Source organism: Mastigoproctus giganteus, chromosome 2 (assembly GCF_048544385.1).
Source record: "Mastigoproctus giganteus isolate SK-2022 chromosome 2, ASM4854438v1, whole genome shotgun sequence".
Lineage (NCBI taxonomy): Eukaryota > Metazoa > Arthropoda > Arachnida > Uropygi > Thelyphonidae > Mastigoproctus > Mastigoproctus giganteus.
In genome coordinates this window covers 247,302,111-247,316,442 of record NC_143576.1, presented here as the reverse complement: position 1 = coordinate 247,316,442, position 14,332 = coordinate 247,302,111, and the positions used below count along the sequence as shown (strand labels likewise).

Below are 14,332 nucleotides of genomic sequence, written 5' to 3'. Positions count from 1 at the left end.
AGCATATGCATTACAATACACATATCTTAATAGAAAAAATACTTTGTAGTACCATAATTTTTTTTAAAAGTTCATTTGTAGAAAATGCATGTTTTTTTTGTTTTTTTTTTTTGTAAATTTGTAAAAATTGTAAACCGGGTTGAATCATCATGCAGGCTTGACCCAACCTGTGGACCATACAATTGCACCCATGCTTTAAAGTAACAAGAGACTTACTTTGATACAGCTTTTGTTAGTCTGACTATACTAGTTTCTGCAGGAGGCATCGAGGAATGACCAGATGTCCCATTGATATTCAGCTGCAAACTGAGATGTCCCTTCTCTGACACACCAACCCTATTGGGAAATAAAAGCAAATAGATTACATATCCAAAAATTAAACTTAAAATCCACTTTAAGCAATCAGAAAATTCTAGTGCAGAAAAGTCTAGAAAAATTTAAAACTGTTAAACTAAAGGTTATCATACATGTTTGCACTACCATATTTATTTTGTTTTAAAGGATAGCTATTCAATAAAAATATTCATGGCCATTGCCTAAAGCTATTTAACCCTTTCATGGGTGAATTCATGGAAGTATTGGTAGCAGCAAATGATGCAAGAAAGCAAGCTTATAGGGCATCAGTCAAAAAAAAAAAAAAAAAACTTCCCACATCACCAGTCCATCTCCCCAAAACAAAAATTTGCTGATGCCACTTTAATAAATATTTAAATTTTTCATTTTTATAACACTTTATTCAGAGATACAAGGTGTAGCAATAAAATAAAGAGACTGCACAAACAGCCCACTACACAAATGCCATCTGTGAAACAAAGACACACAGCAGATGATCTCGAACCTTTCCCTAGTTGCCTGCCAAGTCATGCTCCAACATGCTCACTGAGACAGATTTTCATTACCTGTGTTTTTGCAGCTTGCAGAAAAAATGACTGACAAAAGAATCAAACAATGAATCAACTTCAAATTTTTATCAAAACTAAATAAAACACCAACTGAAAGTTATGAATTTTTATGTCATATTTATGGGGTAATTTCATGACAAGATTTTTAGAAGGAAGATAGAATGTGGAAGACAATGAATGAGCATTCTGTCTGGTATCCATTAAAACTTATGAAAATGCAAACCAGGTAAGGACATTGATTAGAAATGATCATCATTTAAGCATTAGAATGGTTGCATCAATACTCAATATGGACAAAGAAACAGACAAATTTTAACTTAAAATTTAGGCATGAGAAAAATGTGTGGGAAGATGGCGTAAAAAAAATTGAGTGAAGTTCAAAGAGCGAGAAGATTCCAAGTTTGTGAAGATGTTTTGGAAAAAAAATCTAATATCAAGACTTTCTGAGAGTACCGTAATTACTTGCAATGAAAGGTGACTGTTCCAGTACAACCCGTAAACTAAACAACAGTCAAAGTAACGGAAGACAACTCCAGACCGAAAAAAAAAGCAAGAACGTCAAAATCAAAAATGAAAACCATGCTTCTTGTGTTCTTTGATATTAAAGGAATTATTATGGCTGGATACATCCCACCATATCAGACCGTCAATCAGATATGGTACAGTGAAGATCTGACAAGGCTGTATGAAAAAATTTGAAGGAAGAGATCTGAAGAATGATTGGATGTTCCATAAAGACAATGCTCCAGCACACAATGCATCCTACTAGCCAGACCTAGACCCTTGTGACTTCTGTAAACTGAAAAGTGTACTTCGGGGAGCCCATTTTTTAGTACATTGAAGACATTCAGAAAAAAACAACCAAAGTGTTAAAAGGGCTAATGGAAGATGACTTCTATAAATGTATCAAATGGTGTGTGCAAGCCCAAAGCAATTATTTTGAAGGGGATAATTTGTGAGATATGAAATATTTCATTAATCAGGGTGTTTGGAAGTCATTATGGACTGAGACAGTATTTAAATTCTATACAGTGGGACCAACTGATGATGTTACCAACAGCAAATTCAAAATGGGAAGCATTCAAAGAACTTATCTTGGAAGCTACTAGGCTTTACATACCAACTAAGGAATATTGTTCAAGGTTTAGGCCTAAATGGATATCAGATGAACTAATGAGACATATGGCAGAGAAGAAAAATGCATGGGATACATACAAATTAACACGTGACGCAGAAGCCTATGATAGATACAAGTTGATCTGTAACCAAGTTACAAAGGAGGTTAGGCAGGCAAAGGCAGATTACGAGAAATCTTTGGCAAGGGATGCAAAGAAAAACAACAAAGAGTTCTTTTCTTATGTAAACTCTAGAAGGAAGGGGATGAATCAGATTGGTCCACTTGATATCGATGGGTCAACTGTTCATGATCCTGCTCAGGTAGCTAACAAGCTAAATGAATATTTTGCATCGACATTCACACATGAGGAGTTATTCAGCGAGGGAAATGCCAGAGGTGTATTTAACTCTGGCAGTAAGCTAGAGAATCTTGTAATAACTGAGAGTAAATTGGAGGAGAAATTGTTGAAGATAAACACAAGAAAGGCACCTGGGGTGGATGGGATCTTTCCAGTTATATTAAAGGAGGCAGCAAAGGAAGTAAGCAAACCCTTAGCCATAATTATGAGAGCTTCCCTGGACTCAGGGGAGGTACCCATGGACTGGAGATGTACAAATGTGACTCCAATTCACAAAGGAGGATCAAAGGCTGACACAAGTAATTATAGACCTGTGAGTTTAACTTCTGTTCCAGGAAAATTAATGGAAGCACTGGTTAAAGAAGCACTGCAGGATCATCTAGACAAGACTTCAGTTATAGCTCGGACACAGCATGGTTTTGTTAAGGGGAAGTCTTGCCTGACCAATTTGATTGGATACTATGATGCAGTCACAAAAGAACTGGATGCAGGGAATAACTTTGATAATATATACTTGGATCTTAGAAAGGCTTTTTTGATACTGTTGCACATGGAAGACTGCTGCACAAATTGGAGCAGTGTGGCATTGGAGGCAAATTGCTGCTACGGATAAAGGGGTGGTTGAGGGGGAGAAGACAGAGAGTGGTAATCAATGGACACTGCTCATCGTGGACTAATGTTATTAGTGGAGTCCCTCAGGGTTCAGTATTGGGTCCATTATTGTTTTCTGTATTTATAAATGATATTGATGACGGTATATCAGGCTTAATGTCCAAGTTTGCAGACGATACAAAGGTTGGCAGGGTTGTCAAGAACACTACTGACACTATGCTGCTGCAACAGGATATGGAAAAGTTGAGCAGATGGGCTGAGAGGTGGCAAATGAAGTTTAACATTGACATATGTAAAGTACTACATATGGGAAACAGCAACCCCAGAGCAACGTATCAACTCTGTGGTACTACACTGACAGTGGTAGAGAATGAAAGGGACCTGGGGAATGGTTGTGCAGGCAGATATGAAGTTCTCTGAGCAGTGCAGACAGGCTTTGTAAGAGTAGCTCATGGTGTATTGTCAATGATATACAGGAATTTTTCTAGCAGGGATAAGGAGGTGATTATTCCCTTGTATAAGGCAATGGTCAGGCCACACTTAGAGTACTGTATACAGGCCTGGAGTCCTCATTTCAAGAAGGATGTAGAGCTGCTGGAACGAGTACAGAGAAGGGCAACAAGATTAGTGAATGGAACAAAGGGGTGCTCTTATGAAGAAAGGCTTAAGTTTTGCAAATTACAGTGTCTGGAGACTAGGCACCGGCGAGGTGATCTGATAGAGGTGTATAAAGCCTTGAATGGTTTGAGCATGCTCAATGCTGATGGGATTCTTCCTCTTGCTCAGAATAATCAACTGAGAGGGCATAAATTCAAATTGAGAAAAGACAGATGTAGGATAGACGTGAGGAAATTTTCCTTTAGCCAGCGGGTGGTTGGTTGGTGGAATAGACTTCCATCCCTTGTCTTGGAAGTTGATAGCCTAAATAAGTTTAAGGCTCAACTGGACAGGTATTTCAAACGAACAGAGGGGTGAAGTGGAAGTGGTTATTTTTTATTTATTTATTTATTTTTATTTTATTTTTTTTTTTTTTTGGCTGATGCTGCATAAGCTTGCTTTCTTGCATCAAATGCCTTTACTAATGCTAATGCTAATGTGCTGCAGTTTGCAGAACTAAAGCCTTTCCTGGTAAGAGCACTCTTTTGTTCCCCCACACTAATCTTATTGATCTTCTCTACACATATTCCAGCACATCCATATCCTACCTAAAATGAGGCACCCAGACCTGTATATAGTACTCAAGGTATGTCCTAACCATTGCTTTATATGAGGGGGCATCAACATGTTCATACCCTTACCTAGAAATAATAGCCCTAGAAAGGTGAAACTGCACCGCCACTTTAATCCTTTTCTATGTACTCTCCACGTATAGTAACACATTTCTCCCATCTATGGATCAGTTGTTTAATACCTTGATCATAGAAGTCCACACTTTTTGCAGAAACCACGATTCCATTTTATTGACTTCCTGAGATGAATCAAAGTGGCGTCCATGCAATGGTTCATTCATTTCTTCATTTCTCGAAACAAGAAGAAGTCTGATGGTGCTACGTCAGGAGAATAGGGTGGGTGCTGCAGTAGCACAAATTCAACAGTTGGTAAGAGAACACTGCATTCGACATTGCTTCTGCAAAGGCATCAGCAATCTTGGAACCCATCACATGGAGATCTTAGACATGTGTAGATGGTCATGTAAAATGCTGTGGGCAGACCCATAACTAATTCCCACTGCATTTGTGATGAAATGAATTGTCACACATCTGTCACTCAGCACCAACTGCTCAACCCTTACAACCGTCTCACTGTCTGTGGATGCTGATGGCCTTCCTTCTCTTGGCTCATCAAAGACACTTGTACAACCGCACTGGAACTTCTGTTTCCACTTTTTTACAGTGTCATAGGATGAACAATTCTGTCCATACACAGCTTTCATTTCTTGAAAACTGTGTAAGGTCAGAATGCAGTCCCTGCAAATGCAGGAACTTGATCACTGCTTGATACTCCAACTTTGTCAACCATAGTGTTCTTCCTCAGATTCCAGGCTCCACCTCTGGTGTACTTCTGGATCATCTACAGGGAATGAAATTTCACATGTTAGCTATTGAATCATGTAGACAACTTATATTAAAAATGGCATCTTCCTACTGATGTTTTATCTAGATCAGGATACAAACTTTTTGATACCCCCTCGTACAACGGGATAATCAGCTTCTCATCCTAGCTGGAAATAATGAATACAAATTATCATTTTAATTCATTATTTCTATTATAATATTAAAATAATTTTCATCACAAAGACAATTTCAAACAATTTATTTCCTTTTATACAAAAATATTGAAAGCTATGCCATATGCCAGCTTACACAAAATTTCTGGATTTACTTCCCTTGGATTAAATACATTATCTGATGAAATATTTAAACAATCGACAGTGTTTTGGTTAATATATACACTCTTGTTACTCTTTCAGAAGTTATATTAAAAGTGTAAGTAACTCAGAAGTTATATTAAACGTGTAAGTAACTCAGAAATTATAATTATAAAATTTTATTCAATTTTCTAAATATTTAGATTTTATTTAAAAATAGATAATTATTAAACTTTTACATATTGATAAATATATATGCTACTTTTTGTATGAAAAATTTTACCCACATTGCTACTGGCACTTGAACACCGGGTATTGAATTATTTAAAACAAAAGAACCTTCATCAAGCATATACTCCAGTGTCACATTTCGAGATGACAATATTTGACTAATGTGACGAGCACCACTAAATCCTCCTCCCTAAAAAAATTAATATATATGAAACAGTTATGATTTAAGAACCAATATACAGTGCAGCACCAATTTTCTGAATTAAATGGAAATAAGGGTTTCACAGACATGAAAAAAATTCTCATAGCATAAGTTTTAAAAATTATGTGGGATAAGATACAATAAAAACCTATTATAATGAACTTCATAGTGGTGAATAAATTTCATTCTACTGAATATCACTAAACATTATTTAAAAGAATCATTATTTGTATAAATAAATTCTGCTGCACTTTTCTAATATACACTGGTGATCAAAGAAAGTGCATCACCTAGGAATTTCACATTTCTAACCCTTTATCGTGATGGTATGTTACATTAATGAATAGAAATATTCATTAATGAAATATTCATTCATCACAAATAGAAATATAAACAAAAGATATTTATTAACAGTTAAGGCAAAGCTAAGTAATATTTGACGGGTGCTCTCAAAATATCCAAAATGACCATTTGCAACCTTTACACAACAGTTTTGGTAAATACGACAATTAGGGCTGAAATGTTATCAGAAGCCCTCAATTTGCTTCAGTTTATCATTTTAAATGGAAAACAAAATAAAAAGTTCACCAGATGCAAACTAATATTTAGTTGAACCACCTATGGCCCTGATGACAGCAGCACACCATCAAGGCATTGACAAGATCAATTTCTGATTTTTTTTTTTTTTTTTTTGATTTGGTAGTTGTTGGCGCATCGGCTTCTGTGGCCATATTGCACCTCCCAAGGTTTTTGGTTTTTTGCAGTACTTTGATCCAAGCCCGAGGCGGGAATCGAACCCGCGACCTTTGGGTTGCCGGGCAGGTACTTTACCCACTCGGCTAGCCCGGTCGGCATCAATTTCTGAAGATAATCAACTGATAGTTCATGGTTCCAAACACGAATTATGGCTTCCTGAAGTTCACAAAGGGTCTTTGGTTTCTTTCTGGCAACTGCAGATTCCACACAGGATTCAGGTCCAAGCTGTTTCCTGACCAGCTAAGAGTAATGGACTGTTCTTCCAACCATTTTTTTGCCTGTAACAAATGTAAACACATTACCGTTGAACTTCTAATGCAGAAATGAAGCTAAAGTAACTACAGAAGTGCCTACTTACACTTTTTGCCTGATGACAAGGAGCAGAGTCGTCCTGAAAGATGCAGTTACTTGGAAGATTGAAATGGTCTTTAATGGTTGGCAGCAATTTGCCTCCCAATATAGCCAGGTATCCACTGGCATTTATGGAACCTTTTATAAACTGCAGGTGACCTACTCTGCGATATGAAATGCATCCCCATATCATTTGGCTGGCAGGGAATTTCACTGTAGACACCAAACAGTCTGGATGGTATTGTTCACCAAGTCTACAGTGAATCATTTGTCTCCCATCAGAGCCATGAAGGTTGAATTTCTTCTCATACAAGAAAATAACTGACTTCAACTGCTCAGGGGTCCATTTGACATGCTCCTTACACCAAATTAATCAGGCCTTTTCCATTTTTTGTGTGAGGAGGGGCTTCTTCTTAGGACAATAGGCTACAAGTCCATTTTTGAAGAGGCATCTTTTGACTGTTACTGCACTTGCTAGCACTCCTGTACATTCTTCCCATTCTCTTTTCAGCTCAGACGAAGAAGCTTTAGTTTTTAAGGCATAAGCGCTTCAAAATGCAGTCCTGTTTTGGCATAGAGACTCGTTTGCGTCTGGTTCCTTTTTTCTTATCAGCAGAACCAGTATTCTTGAGTGTGGAAAGAAATCTACTCATTGTCGACTGATTACAAGACACTCTATAAGCAATATGACAGGAAGAACATCCTTCCTCACGTAAAGCCACAATAGCACTCTTTCTTCGTTGTGTCAACTGCATGTAACTTGCCATCCTGACACAAGCAAGGGATGACTGCAACTCTTGCAGAACATGCTTATATAGCTGAAAGTAACAGCTGATGCAATATTACATCATCACCTACGCGTGTCAATCTGTAAGAAATATTGCCATATACTTACATTATTCGAACAACAATTACAATTTTAAGGGGGGGTGATGCACTTTCCTTGAACACCAGTGTATATAAATAATTTCTGTTTTACTTTTACTCAAAATTTACTTTTAAATCAATAATTAATAAGTAACATGACAAAAACACATACTACAAAAGCAAAAAAAAATTTTTTTTTTAAACTGCATTCTTCCAAAAGCATATTTTATTTATAAGAAACCACACATTCACATAGCTGTCAACTTCTGACTTTCAAAAAGCTGAAGATTGGGTAATTGTAAAGAGGCAAAAATAGGAGATTTTTAGGCTGACAAAAAAACAGGTTTTTTTTTTTTTTTTTTTTTGCAGAAATAAGCCTCTGGCTTTTTCCTCCTACTTTGTGTTTCATCACAAAAATCATGATCAAAACAAAGAAAAAGCAGGAAGTTTCTGTAAAATCTGTCCACACCACAATAGAAATTAAATTTCCCTGTCAAAATACACACTTTATATTAAAATACAGCTTTAGGGCTGTTGATAGTACAGTATACTTTCCAGCATACTTAGGATTTTCTGTCTCTGAATTTCTGTTTGGATTGTCTGTTAGACAAATTTAGTGCTTTGAGAAAGATACTGTTGCAGACTTTGTTCCTCTTCAGAAATGTTAAGCCAAAGTTCTCAAACTCTTGATAGTTGGCTGTCAACAAGAACATTTCCAAAGAGTTACAAGAAAGAGATCTAAATTCATTTCACCCCCCCCATCAGGTTAAATATATTTTTGGCACTCAGCCTTGCCAGGAGGAATTATTAAAATTCCAAGGATGATCTGTTGGCATAATTTGCTATATTTCATATTTCTCTGCACTGCACTTGTCAATTCCCAGACCAAGGACTACCTACTGTATATCTTTCTTTATTTCTTTGAGTTAACAATGTCAAAAAGTACTGGAAACTTGTCTACAAAAAATTTTAAATCTGAAAACAATATACTGCCAATTGATAAAATTTGTGCTATGTCAACATTTATAAGAACATAATTTTTCAATGGGAACTTGTGTGCCATGTAGTCATATATAATAATTAAGCACTTTCTCACTAAACAAAAGAACAAAATCTTCCCCTCTTTTTTCAGATCCTCCACAACCTTTGCAGAAGAAATGCCTACAACAAGTCAGAACCATCCTTTTAGTTGAGTCTGCTGTGATAATCAGCTTCCAAAATAGAAATGGAATTGCTGGCACAACAAATTTGCATATAAACATTCAACATATTTAGGAGTGTGATCCCAGTACACAGATATGAAGTACATTAGGTTGAAGAGCTAGGTTCAGATTTTCAAACAATTGTATAAAAAAATATTTGATTTATGAGCATAAACAGAATTTCTGCATGAGTGTAGATAGTATGCCCAAAATTATCAGCTTGCTTGGCCTATTTAGGACTACTTTCATCAGAAGTTTGTGATTCAGAAGTTCTTGACACTATCAATTTTTCTTCTTTCAAAAAATTCATTGAAGTTTTTTTTTGCATCATAAAATAGATTTGATCATGAATCAGTATCACTCACTAGTGATTGCTTGTTGTAGTTTTTAATTTGGTAACGTTGAAAAGTGCTCGTACGGCTTTTCTTTAAATAGACATGTCAAAGGTTGTCACTGTTGTCCGATTTTACAAATATTAGCAGGTCTCGATCACACAAGTTCTGTCCAACATATCTAGTAAAGTTTCAAGACAACAGGATTCCCATAATGTTTATTATACAATGTCAATGCAAACTAAAGAATGCCATAATGGTAATATATTAAGGGTATTTAGTTGTAAGGTGGGCATGTGTAAATACTTCACATAAACAAATCTGCTTTGCATAAAGAGCTTAATTTAACATTTTTGTTATAGGGAAACATGTTTTTAAGATTGTGCATGCTGTAATAGCATCCCTTTTTTTTTTTATATCATAATGAAGATAACTATAAATAATATATATTTTTAAATTAACAATTTTTATTTTTAAAATAAAAGTGTATATAGGCATACATTTTTCTACTAGTCTAGTCACACAATTAAGCAGACAGCCAGCATGTACATGCATGCTTCAAAATCTTTTTTGACTTCAGAAAGCGAGTTGTATCCTTTCCTTTGGCTCCTTTTTCAGCATGCAAATTAATAAGATGACAAGGACAGCCTAGTATCACCAAAAATCTCCTCTCAATACCCTTGCTACTTCAGTTTTTAGCTCACTATTATAACAGGTACATTATCAACACTGAGTGCCAGACAGTTTTTTGAAGGAACCTCGCATGCTTTCAGGTTGTTCAAAGATGCCATGTTGCACCCTGTAGTCACCTTCCACTGAGACCAAGATGTTTTCAATTTGACGAATTTTTTTTATTACGAAAGGTCTCCATAATGGGATATAGCTTGGAATCACTTTGATTAGTCACATCTGAAGCAATTGAAAATGGCTCATTTTTCAGAGATATCACTGCCCCTTCTTTCTCTGTTGATGAAATTTCACTAACAATGCCTATCATTTTTTTTTTTATCACATTATCTATTAGGAAATATATTTCTGAACAGCATTTCTGCATGATCAGCAACAACTCAGAGGATTATTATTATTATTATTATTATTAGCTATATGGTGCAAGGAAGCCTGGGGCTTATGCTGCACCAGACAAAAAAAAAATTTCTGAGTTACCCTAAGAGAGAAAGAGAGTCAAAAGTAGAAGGGATCAACCAAGAAGAGAAGAATGATAATATCCAGCTCAGGACCCTGGGTGTGCCAAGCCCACCCTCACCAGATGTGAGCCCCTGGGGATAAATTATGTTCTATGATGACAAAAGATGCAAATAAACATCTACAATTATGGCACTGTTATTACTATGAAATGCTACATCTATTTTTACATTTCTTCCTATGCACTGCATGCTGTCCTTAAGCTTATTTCAAATGCCTGATTATATCATGTTTTCCCCTGCTTAAAATTGAAAAATCATGTCCACCTACAATAATGTGGGAATGAAAGTAGCCGAAGTTTTTAATGCCCCTGAAAATAGAGAAGTTTTTTCTGTTTTATTAGTTGACATATTAACTTATTTTCAGGGGTAGCTTTATATTCCTAGTTATTATACTTAGTTTAAATTTTAACTTAGATAGAGATTTTGTGGGTTATTACTTAGTATCGGTAAGGGTATCCAATCCATGTGTTTACAAGTTTTGCAGCTCCGCGGAACGGAAAGTTTTTTAGCCATATTTAGATGCTTTATTGAATAATTGTTATATTAAATTATTTTCTATAAGTAGCTTATAGACCTAGTCAAGATCCTTGGTTTATTCTGAATTGAGACAGCGAGATTTTGGAAGTTAATTAATACTTAAGTGTCCGTAGATTTACCGTTCGTAACTTGCCGCCATTGTTATACAATACGTTATATCCCGAACTAGATAGCGTCAGCTTAGTATAGTATATAATATTATCAATTAATCAGTAAAATTTATTAATCTTGTTAAACTTCATTGTCAATCAAATCGTATTTTTTAACTATATACATATAACAACTTAGATTTTACAAACGTAACATAACTAATTAATACATAACTCGATACGGAAGTTACATAAACAGTACTTGGAGATAATACTTGATACTGAAAAAAATATATATATAGATATATAGTGTTATAACTGTGTTGTGATACAAGTTTAGGGTTATAATTTAGTACTGAAATTGAAATTTTATTGAAATTAAATCGAAATCATGGCTCAGACCAGAGCAGAAAAGCAAAAAGCTCAAGCTAATGGGAGTGCTGTGGCTCAGGGGAGAACTGAGGGGGGCAGTTGCCCTCTGAATCACAGCCTTTTAAAATGAACTGCTTGCTTGATGTTTGTGGAGCAATCAGGTACGGGACATGATATTTCTAAGGGGGATGTCTTTGTGTGTGCGCGATGTAAGGAGTGTGAGGAAATCAGGCGACAACTCAGCGTTGTTATGGGCCTATATAAGAACTTGAAGGACAGGGTGGATGCCCTTGAACAATCTAAATTGAGGGTCCCATCAAGCTCTCAGCTGCCCACACCAACAACAGAGCTTGCACTTCATCATCACACAACACAGCGGCAATCCCCAAGGCAGAATGCGCAGGTCCCACAGGAACTCATAGTTGTTGGTGACTCTATTGTTAGGGAGACAGGAAACATGGTATGTAAAAAGGATAGGTGGAAAAGGACCAGGGTATGTCTGTCAGGGGCAAAGGCTGATGACGTTGTAGAGCGGATATCATCTTTTAAGGGCACAAAAGGTGATATTGTGCCCTTAAAAGATATGTCACGCCAAAGTGACTCAACACAATGCAGTGTCGAGTCACTTTGGTGTGACATAAGCATCGGGAGATCAAAATTGAGAGTAGGAGTGTGCTGTAGGCCTAATGACTCTGATGCGTATAATAAGAAACTTTACAGGGAAATAGAGTGGGCCAGTAAATCAGAGAGTCTTATAATGGGGGATTTTAATTTCCCAGATATTGACTGGAAATTGTGGGTTGTTCACTCACACACTAGCAAGGCTTTTGTGGATTTATTGGATGATTGTTTTCTACATCAGCATGTTGAGGAGGCAACTAGAGGTAGTAATACTCTTGATCTGATTACCAGCAGTGATTCTTCATGCATTAAGAATCTGCAGATTAAGGAACCACTAAGTGGCAGTGATCACAGTGTGCTGAAGTGGGATTTACTCAAAGAGGTAAATACCATCAGAGGTAAAGGGTAGGGTTTTTGCTTTCGTAAAGGCGACTACGGAGGTCTGAGGCAGTAATTAAATTCTATATGGTGGGACCAACTGATGATGTTACCAACAGCAAATTCAAAATGGGAAGCATTCAAAGAATTAATCTTGGAAGCTACTGTTACTTTACATACCAACTAAGAAATATTTTTCAAGTTTAGGCCTAAATGGATGACAGATGAACTAAGCATATGGCAGAGAAGAAAAATGCATGGTTTGTTTGTTTGTTATTTGGTTTTTAGGAGCATTAGCAACTAAGGCCATATTGCTCCGGGATATGCGGTGGTCATTCCGTGACCTTTCCGCATCCTCCGTATTTGGTGGTGACGGGCTCAAACCCCGGTCTAATCAAGAAGCGTGTGCTACGCACTGCTGCTCCTTCCCACCTGGCTACGGAGGCGCGAAAAATGCATGGGATACTTATATAAATTAATGGGTGACATGGAATCTTATGATAGATATAAGCTGGTCTGTAACAAAGTCACAAAGTAGATTAGGCAGGCAAAGGCAGAATATGAGAAATCTTTGGCAAAGGATGCAAATCAAAACAGCAAAGAGTTCTTTACTTATGTAAACTCTAGAAGGAAAGGGATGAATCAGATTGGTCCATTGGATATTGATGGTTCAATTGTTGATGAACCTGCTAAGGTGGCTAACAAACTAAATGAGTATTTTGCATCTACATTCACACGTGAGGAGTTATTTAGGGAGACAAATGCCAGAGGTGAATTGAACTCTGGCAGTGAGATAGATGATTTTGTAATAACTGAGAGTAAAGCGGAGCCGAAATTATTGAAGATAAACATAAAAAAGACACCCTGGGTGGATGGGATCTATCCAGTGATATTAAAGGAGGTAGTAAAGGAAGTAAGCAAACCCTTAGCTATAATTATGAGAGCTTCTTTGGACTCGGGGGAGGTACCTATGGATTGGAGATGTGCAAATGTGGGCAGGGTTGTTAAGGACACTAATGACAGTACGCTGCAGCAACAGGATGGCACTAATGACAGTATGCTGCTGCAACAGGATCTAGAAAAGTTGAGCAGATGGGCTGAGAGGTGGCAAATGAAGTTTAACATTGACAAATGTTAAGTACTACATATGGGAAGCAGTAACCCCAGAGTAACGTATCAACTCTGTGGTACTACACTGACAGTGGTAGAGAATGAAAAGGATCTGGGGTAATTGTTTTTTTTTTTTTTTTTTTTTATGAAAACCCCAAACACGAAAGGTATCAAAACCTGTAGTACTTAGTACCGTGCATGGGTTGAAGGAGAAGTATGAGGGGAGGGGGATGCCGGAAACTTTGCTCTAGAGACTAAACATGGGTTTCACCACTTCAAGTCTCCAATAAGCAAAGTGGTGGTATTTCACCGGTTGATGAAAGTCATCTACAACCTATGAAGTTTTCTGAGCAGTGCAGATTGTCTGCAAGAGTAGCTCATGGTGTCTTGTCAATGATATACAGGTATTTTTCTGGCAGGGATAAGGAGGTGATTATCCCCTTGTATAAGGCAATGGTCAGACCACACCTTGAGTACTGTATACAGGTCTGGAGGCCTCATTTTAAGAAGGATGTAGAGCTGTTGGAACGAGTACAGAGAACGGCAACAAGATTAGTGAATGGAACAAAGGGGTTGCTCTTATGAAGAAAGGTTTAAATTTTGCAAATTACAGTGTCTGGAGACTAGGCACCTGCGAGGTGATCTGATTGAGGTGTATAAAGCCATGAATGGTTTGAGAATGCTCAGCACTGATGGTATGGTTCCTCTTGCTCAGAATAATC

At 36.9% G+C, this 14,332-nt stretch overlaps 1 protein-coding gene across 1 annotated transcript in view; it reads right to left on the bottom strand.

Annotated features, from left to right (window-relative positions):
- Positions 1-14,332, bottom strand: part of LOC150090351 (N-fatty-acyl-amino acid synthase/hydrolase PM20D1-like) — a 107,734-nt gene that overhangs the window by 55,338 nt on the left and 38,064 nt on the right. Inside the window, exons 4-5 of the mRNA XM_090369083.1 lie at positions 5,645-5,778; positions 217-336 (exon numbers count right to left, since the gene is read on the bottom strand). Coding sequence (XP_090225209.1) covers positions 217-336; positions 5,645-5,778 — 254 coding nt within the window. The remainder of the gene's footprint in view (positions 1-216; positions 337-5,644; positions 5,779-14,332) is intronic.